A 9,749-nucleotide genomic window follows, 5' to 3' on the forward strand; every position below is an offset into this window, starting at 1 on the left:
TAAGCAATCTAAATGCAGTATGAGAATGTGAATGACCTGGTCAGCAATGTGAGCTAGCTAGCAATTGATACAGTACTTACCTCTGTAATTGTACAATTGTACAGTACAATTTACAGTCTTTCTCCTTTTTACTTCCTGGAATTGTTGGTGAGGCCCTCCTAATTCGGTGGACATCGTTAACAGGCTGTCATTTTGATGGTATCCAGTGTCTGAATTTCAAGTTATCACAACATACATACTTTTCCCCTTTGTGATAACCGTGTTGGTATACTGTGGTATTTCATATAAATTGCAAGGTTAAATATGTGTTGCTCCAAGATTTTATTGACATATTTATTTTCCTAGATTGAAATGACACTGCATACCTCTGAGTCACATCTTCATTATGAGTGCAACTTAGTTGTAACCTCGGTTAGACTGCTGGACTTGCTCTTGAATGAAGTTCCATACAACTGTTAACATGAAGCCAGTGTTGTTCATTCATTTATTTTGCTTATGTGGCCAAATTAAATAGTGAACAACTTTCACTATTTAATTTAGAAAAAAAATGGGTAAAGAAGTAATGCATCTGGTCTCTCCTCACTCTCCTTTTACTTCTTTCAAGGCTCACCACTGGGATTTCTCTTGCTTCTGGGATGCTCTTCATGATTTTTGGCCTTCCACTTCTCTTTCCACTATTTGCAAAGCTACAGAAAAAAGTGGTGTTTATTCCTGAATGCAAATAACAAACAAAAGCAGACATATTCAAGTTTCACTGTTTTCCTGAGGAAGAAAACGGTCAATTGGATATTCATTGGACATTGTTGCCAAGAGACAAGGATGTTTTTTTGGGTATCAAATGTATCATACAGTGCACTCCATAATGTCTGGGACAAAGACATATTTTTTTCTTGAATTGGCTCTGTACTACCACATGTTTAGATTTGTAATCGGTAATCAAACAATTCACATGTGGTTAAAATGCAAATTCTCAACTTTCACTGAATTGTATTTTATGCATATTTGTTTCACCATGTAGAAATTACAACACTTTTGATACATGGTACAATATTTTTTTTATATTTTAATATTGATTTATTTGTATATTAAAAGATTTTTGTAATTTTTATCTCTGCACTTGTATATGTATTTATACATTCAACCCCCCCCCCTTTTTGTTATTTATTATTATAATTTATTATTGGTTTTAATTAGTAAATGTGGACTGTTATGTGCTATGAGAAAAATGTCCCCATGGGGATAATGAAATATTCTATATATGTATCTGTGTAAACTATTTAATTTACAATCAGCTTTTATATAGCAAATATACAACTTTTTGTAACATACATTTTGTAAAATTAACTTGACAACCAAGTATAAACATATCATTTCAGAAGTGTAAGTTTTTAGCAGCTGTTTAAAACATTCATTTAAATGGCTTCTTCCATGAGACAATTTTTGTGTTGACATTTTGGTGTGACAAACATTTGAATGACCACATTCTCTTCAGATGTTAAGATGGCAAAACACAGGGCCAAGTTACTTGAAATAATTTGGGAAAAACTGGCTAGCATTGCTTTGGAATAGAGTTTGTTTCATTTGTATGTGCAAAAAAGGTAACCAATATTGTTTATTGTAACTTGGTCTCATTTTGATATCAGAATTTTTAGTGGAGGCCTAGATTTTACCATTTGTAGGTTAGCTACAGTATCCTAGTTAATAAGAAATTAAGAGTAGAAATGCCACAGCACTTAATTTAACCATTATCACTTTGAATTGATAAATCTGCCATCATGAAAACAAACATCAACTGTTTGTTGAACTGTTTAAATAAATTGCAAAAAAAGGTTTCTATGTTCAATGACGGCAAAACTACAGCCAACCATATTTCAGTACATGAAAATTAGCATACAATGCTAAGTCACAGGACTAATTCTTGGTATAATTAATTCCAGGCTAGGTCTTTGGCCTTTGGTCATGTTTTGAATACAAGGGCATATTCTTCTGAATTTTTTTGAATCTTGCCAATAGCATGAACAACATTGTCGCTAATAAGGTTTTCACATTCAATGAAAAAATGTAATATTCTGCATAATATTTCAAAATATTCCTATCCTGAAGCATAAGTCTCTGATTACATGACATTTGGAACATGACCTCTTTGTTCAGCAGTCATGACCATGGATGATTGCATGTAGCGTCATTTTGCACTTGCTGTTCGGCCCCCGGAATCGTTTTTTGCTTCTTATCTTCTGTAAAGCATATTGTATTTGCACTAGATTGTTTGAAATAAAGTTTATAATAATACTAATAATAGTAATAATAATAATAATAATAATAATAATAATAATTATTATTATTATTATTATTATTACATAATCAGTGAAGACAATGAGCCAGTACCTGTGGCAGCCATGCATGCCCAAACCATAACACCAGCACCATTTTACAGATGAGGTGGTATGCTTTCGATCGTCGGCAGTTCCTTTTGGCCTCCACACTTTGCTCTTGTCTCTAATACAAGTGAACCTTCCTCTCATCTGTCCAAAAGACCTTTCTCCAGAACTCTGCCAATTCTTTTATTTTCTTAGGGAAACTGTAACCTGGCCATCCTGTTTTTGTGGCCCACTAGTGGTTTGCGTCTTGCAGTGTAACGTCTTTTGCACCAGACAGTAGTCACTGACACATCCACGCTTGCCTTATGAAGAGTGCTTCTGATCTGTCGAACAGGTGTTTGGGGTTTTTTCGTCATTATGGTGAGAATTCTTTGGTCACCAATTGTGGAGGTTTTCTTCCATGGCCTACTAGACCCTTTACAATTACTAAGCTCACTAGTGCTCTCTTTCTTAATGATGTTCCAAACAGTTGATTTTGGAAAAACTAAGGTTTGGCCTATGTTTCTGACAGTTTTTTTCTTCTTATTTCTCAGCTTCATAATGGCTTCCTTAACTTTCATTGGCACAACTCTGGTCCTCATGTTGACAAACGCAAATTACAGACTCCAAAGGCAAAAGTCTAGAATCAAAATTACATACTGAAAGCTCTCTTATACCTGCATTAAGGAAGCAACTGAACACACCTGACTAATCAGTAATCAGAAACACCTGTGAATCCATTTGTTCCCAACATTATGGTGGAAAGGATATATATATATATATGTATATATTTGGTCAAGACATTTTACAGAAATACAAAATTGTATTACATTTTAATTTAAAAAACTCAATAGAGGTCTGTTCAAAACGTGGTAATACCACTGACTCAATGCCCCGGAAAGCTATTAGTCAAAACGTATCAAGAAACTACAGTTTCTACTGAAGCAGCAGCCTCGTTGAAGTGGAGTTAATCCAGTTTTGAATCAATTGCATTTTATCAGCGAACTCAAGGTGAATTGCTTGTGAAGTTAACGCGGTCTAGCATGGGGGCAAACATGTCCGCTACCTCAGTAAGGTTATCTCTGGATGCTGCAGCTGCTGCAGTCAGCCTCTCCTACCGACTCCTTTGAAGAGGCTGTGAGCAGCCCGAGCAGCCTTGTTTCTGTCTGGGGTTCCGGTTCCGTCCTTTTTTGGTTGAAAAGAATTCAGTTATCCACCGCTTTGCGACGCCATTGTGTAAGGCATTCGAGAGTCTATGAGAATTCCAGTCAGATATGCAGGTGCCCGTGGGATTAAAAAAAATAATACACTGGTTTAAATGATTGGCGCAACCGTGGTGTGTGTGTATGCGTGTGTTTGCATGTTTAATCGTGCAGTCGGTCTTGTCGTTGACACAAATCGCTGTTTTTTCGCCCAGCTCTTTATGCAACAGACCGTGTGCAGATGAAAAACCGTCTTGTGATACATTTTCAGAGGATTAGAATAGGCTACCAAGTGAACGGCAATTCAGATTAAAAAACATCTGGTGACACGACTGTTAGGCTATAGCATGGTTTCAAAGGAAAATTTATTGCGTGTGTATGCTACTTCTCAATTTTAGAAATTTGCTGATGCTGATGCTAATGTGGATTCAGCATGTCAAATCTTGAATAGGCTACAGAGATAATACAATAGAGATCTGTTCTACTGACCCATGACGGAAGCATTTCTATGATTTGTCAACCGTCATTTCGATGACTATGTAGCCATTGCCCATATAGCACAATTGAAAATGTTACCTTATTTAATTTCTGCAATAACTTCACGTTTATTTATGCAACACACAAAATTTGTAAAGCTCAGGTTAAATTTAATAAATATATATTTTTTTAATTATTCTTCTAGGTAACACTGAAGAGGTAGATATTTGTCTTCCACGCAAGATAAAATGTAGCCTATAGGCTAATAAACCCATGTGTAGCCTATGTATTAATTATTATTATTATTATTATTATTATTATTATTATTATTACATAACGACACATACAAATAAATAATAAGAAGAAAATAAAAGGCTACGCAGTAAAGCACATTCATTCTATGCTCAGATAGATAGAGAGCCATTTACATTTATTGATCTAGCCTACTAATCAGAGTATCGAAGGCAACTGAACTGCAAAATGTCAATTCAGCCATGTGTAGAGCGCGGAGACTGTACTTTTTTGTATGAAAAATGTGAAATGAGACGCAGCTTATGATCATTGAATCTAATTTTAGTTATTATACAGATGAGAAAAATCGACACTACACTTCGATTAACGAAAGCAGACATTTAATGACAAAATTGCACTTAAAACGTTTTGTGCGGATTAATGCATTACCATTACAAAACTGTGTTATGACCTCTGTGCATGAAGCACGTTCATATGTTGGTTACTTATAGGCTACTGTCATGCCCAAATACGACAGAAAAGTGTCAGTTTCACAAATATACTGGAGTCTGTGGTGTATATGTGTGTGTGTGTGTGTGTGGGTGGGTGGGTGTGTGTGAGTGTGTGTGTGAAATGTACACACTTTCTTGTACGTAATTCACTTAACACTGACATGGCCTATGTGCTGTGTACTTATCTTATTTTGCACGATAAATAATCACGAGACTTCGGAAGCTCAGGTGGCTTTCTTTTGTTTCTTAACAGCTTTCCCTGTTGTTTAACCTTTCCATAATTTTACCTTGTATTCAAGTGCAGCAAAATACAACGGGGACGATGATCATCGATTTAATGCGCACAAGAACGCGTGTACATAAAACCTTAACAATTTGTGAAAGAAACACACTTTTCTGTTTGAGCCAAACCGGTCTATGTCACACGTGGACATAATATTGAGTTCACTTACAGAGATACTCACGAACAAAACAGTATACGATCATGAAATGTAGGCTACTTTGTGGAAAACCAATGCCTGTTGCCTTTCACATTTTCTGTTTTAAGAAACAGCACAAAACTTAAATGAAATGAAAATATATAGGCGTTCGGCAAGAAACTGAAAGTACATACCATAATAAAAAATAATACATACTATACTGTGTTGGCGGTGCATCATATATTTCCCTCATTAGGCCTATTCCTCTGAGTGTCAGTCCATTTCCGTTAGAGTCAGCAGGTGTTACTGCAAAATGTCAGTTTAGGACATGTTTCTCCCTTGGCCCACACGCAATTAAAAAGTAAAAAAGGCTTGATAATAATGATAATAATAATAATAATAATCATCATCATCATCATCCTATAAAGTGAAACGTATTATAAAGTCAAAAAGGAATATTAACTTTGACTTCTCCAATTTTAATGTAGTTAATATTTAATTTTGTGAAGGAATCGCTGGCACATTGCATTTCAATATAATATAAGATCGTTCTGCTGTCATATGTAAGATAAAAAAAACATCACCCCATCAAAAAATAAATCCACTTTGATCATAATACCTATAGAAGATGAAATGACAAGGTAGTGAAACAACTGTGCCATTTCTTCTAGCACACCGTTTTCTCGCCAAAAAAGCATATGATATGAAGGGTGCAGCTCCGGCGACATATTGTACAACAAACTACAAGCTTTCATTCCGGTTTAAAAGCACTGTAAATTGCGCCATCAATCCTAAAATTAAATAACGTTAAAATATTTGGATAAAGAAATATTCAGTAACTTTAAAAAACTACGGTGTGAAAGGGACAAAACAAACAAACAAACAAAAAACATTTTAGAGGCTATACAATCTTTGGCCAAGCTGCGTCAGAGGGCTGAACCTTGCCAAAAGTGAGAAGTGCCAGGTTTCTGTCGCCGCCCTGCCATGACCTGTTGGCACGTGTTGTCGGCTGCCTTTGTGTAAGGCATTTGCCCTGCCGAAAGTCTGCTATTGCCATTAATTAATTCTTATCGCGCAACAAATACCATGGCACGAATAATAGTAATAATAATAATAATAAGAAGAATAATAATAATACCATGTGTAACAATAAAATACAGGGCAATAAACACATAATCTTTACCCATCTGTAAGGCTAATCGAATTGTCACTGGAGACAAATGACTGGCAGGTGAATGCGCCCGAACCAGGTGATGTTCAACCCCAGCCTCCCCTTTCATACCATAAAGATGGCGTTTATTTACCTCGTTGCTGCTTTACAACGTGCAATCGTCTCTTGCAGATAAAGCGTATGCGTGTGTTGAATTCATAAATGGGGTGACAGAATATCGAGGTTATTTCTTTAATTACAACAACCAGCCTGTATTAATCTGGTCCGTGTCACAGTGTTTAGCATATTTACATACATGACATAGGCTACACTCTCTTCGTTCTTCAGTGAATCCATTTTCTCTCAGTTTCGGATATATTGTTATGATACTCACGGCGTTGCCTCCATCCTCCCCTTGAAGTTCAAACAAAATCACTACATCCGTTATCGCTCAGGGTATCCCCGTAAATGATTTCATCACATAAATAAAAAAGACACAAAACCGTTACAGTGGTTCGTGTTTTTTTTCCCACTGTATAGATTGCTCATGGTGTCTGGACCCCATGGTGGGGCGGTGTGTCCTCATATGCATCCTCGGTCCCAGGGAGCGGTCCGCCGGCAGGCGTCATTCGTTTCTCTTTCTGTCTTCTATTACAAAACCAAACCCTAACCACCTCTTTTTCTAGTTGAAGACTGTCCGCGAGTGAATGTATCTCCTGAGCCCCTGGTTTGGGACACTTTAGGAAATGGCTTTCCAGAGCACCTTTCACACTCACCTCGATGGAAGTCCGCTTTTTCCTTCTCCTCCCCTGTGCAGCGATCTTGTCCAAGCTGGTGGGGCTCCCGGAGGTAGAGTCCGCTTCTTCCAACCACTTGTTCAACAAAGGCTTGAGCTTACACATGTTTTTAAAGCTGAGTTGAAGGGCCTCGAACCTGCAGATCGTTGTCTGGGAGAAAACATTTCCATATAGAGTGCCTAAAGCGAGTCCGACGTCCGCCTGCGTGAAACCAAGTTTAATTCTTCGCTGTTTAAATTGCTTAGCAAACTGTTCCAAGTCGTCCGAAGTCGGTGTATCCTCGTCGGATTGGTCGTGGTGTCCCAGGCGTTGCTGATGCGAAGGTTGGAGACCTTGGTCACTGAGATGTGGGCTGTGCTGGTCGTCGTTCGTGTCTCCGAGTGTGTGATGTCCGCTTCCCGGATTCACACCATTCGCACCGAAATCCGGTTGAGAATAAATAAGGGTCTGCCCGTTTGATGTCGACATGTTCGGTATGTGAGCAGCTGTTGTGGTTCTCCATGCTGCAGCATCCTGATGTGTCCCGTGTGACTCTTGCGGCAGATGAGGTGCTCGCTGCTGGTGCTGCAAACTGTTAGAGTTGTGAATCTCTTCTCTGCCGCTCTGCACCGTGGGCTTTATGTCTTGTTCGCTGAGGGGACTGGAGGGCCATGGAGCCCCCTCTCCATGGGACAGTGCTGTTATCCACTGGTGCGCGTGGCTGAGCGGGTGGCTATTGCCCTGCAGTGTGTAGTCGCTTTGCAACAAGGTCTGTGAGTCTCTGTACACTGTTGCTTGCTGCATGCCCCCAGGCTCCGAGTGCGCAATGGATGAGCTTGAAGTGAGGGCACTGTAACGATTAGATGCTGTGGTCGCCATGACTCTCGGAGCTGGTCTGATCATTCTTATTAAAGGAGCCGCACATTTTGAGTTACACATCCCCGTCGGCGTCTCACAGCCTCCTTGTCAAGCGGGCACCATGCCCGCACCAGAGCTCCGCCTTGCTCCGTATTTTATTGGCTAGAAATGGTTGACAGACGTGTTGATATCTGAGAGAACAGCGCTCATTGGACATTCTTTTCAAACCGCCTCTATTCTTGTGAACGGTACACAGGGTTACAGGATCTTAAGGATCAGTCGAAGACGCAGGAAGGTACTGTATGAGCTGCAGAGAAACGTGTGTAGCTGCGTAACCGCAGAAAATAGGCTAACCGCTCTGCCTTGAGAATATCCTAATATGACGTTATTAAATATAACCCGCAGACTTCATGGATGTGCACGATTATTTGGATTAGTGACTTAACGTTTATTACAGCATTCATTGGAAAATAAAAGTATCTTTGGTTGAAGGTTTATATGATGTTGTAACATGAACAAACTGAAAACAGGTTTTTTTATTTCTGCATACAGGTCAAGTATTTACTTTGACATGCAATGGGCTTTTGGTTGAGGTGGAAAATTGAAACAGATTTCGTTTTTGTGGTATCACTCAAACTTGGCGTTAAATGCCTTCATGTCTAAGATTGGCAACAGTGGTTCACCACGTTTTCAGCTAAAACAGGTGTATATTTAACACGTGGAGATTTGTAACATTGGGTTTTATCGATGGATTGTTTCAAGATGAATTCAATAAAATGTTATAAATCATATATTTTGTTCTCTAAAAGCGGGTATGAGAGAACCTGTACGAAATATTTTAAGATGGTACCATGGCTCAATTTGCTATTTGTTTCCCATTGGCTAGTATTGATTTAGCCAAACACAAGTTGGCTATAGCCTTTAGCTTATATATTGTTAATGTAATATTTGACGAAAATAATAAAATATGACGTCATCAGTGTATATGCAAAATTCTCATTTGTCGCTTTTGTTGACCTGACGGCCATTGCACAAATGTGTAAATGCCCAACCCCAACAGGCCGGTGACCTGTGGCGGCCAATCACCAGATTTTCATGCAACATATTTTATTTGTTTACTTAGCCTACTTATTTCATTGGAAATTGTGCTAAATGTCGTTTTAGTAAATAAAAAGTAAATGAACACTTTTTAAGTAGGCCTGAAAGTGCTTAATTCCAATAGAAATAGGCTAATACATTTAATTACGACATAGCCGATTTATGTTTTTTAAAAATGTGTTAACCAAATTTAACAATTCAATCAGCTGCGATAGCTACAGTCAAAGCAGGAATGTCCAGATCAGGCTAAATCTAATCGCAACGCGTTTTTCCCTTACAATTAAATTTCAGCAATATTTATTTTCCGATACCACACAGCACCACAAAGCAAAATGTTGTGTCAAACAAATTTTGATAAAGTTCTAGAAATGTAACATTTACATTAAATTATATTTAATTCGTCTTTTAGACGTGTGACCTCAAATTAACTCTGAACCTTTTCCTGTGCTTTAATCAGTCATTGGTAGGCCTAAAACAACAACAATAACAACACCATCAACAATAATAATAATAATAATAATAATAATAATTATTATTATTATTAGTGTTATTATTATTATTATTATTATTATTATTATTATTAATAAGTTAGAATCGACAAAGTGTAGGCCTGCTCAGTTGTCGTTTTTCCCCCCAGAAAATATCACACTTTAGTGATATTACATATCA

At 37.8% G+C, this 9,749-nt stretch overlaps 1 protein-coding gene across 1 annotated transcript; it reads right to left on the reverse strand.

Moving 5' to 3' along the window:
- Positions 1 to 467: 467 nt before the first annotated feature.
- pou3f2a (POU class 3 homeobox 2a) lies at positions 468 to 8,094 on the reverse strand. The gene is made up of 2 exons (XM_035421201.1): positions 7,125 to 8,094; positions 468 to 686 (listed from the first exon to the last, which is right to left on the reverse strand). The coding sequence occupies exons 1-2, from the start codon at positions 8,061 to 8,063 to the stop codon at positions 675 to 677; spliced, it is 951 nt and encodes a 316-aa protein (XP_035277092.1). The 5' UTR covers positions 8,064 to 8,094; the 3' UTR covers positions 468 to 674.
- Positions 8,095 to 9,749: the final 1,655 nt, after the last annotated feature.

The sequence above is a fragment of the Anguilla anguilla genome, chromosome 6 (assembly GCF_013347855.1).
Source record: "Anguilla anguilla isolate fAngAng1 chromosome 6, fAngAng1.pri, whole genome shotgun sequence".
NCBI classification, from domain to species: domain Eukaryota; kingdom Metazoa; phylum Chordata; class Actinopteri; order Anguilliformes; family Anguillidae; genus Anguilla; species Anguilla anguilla.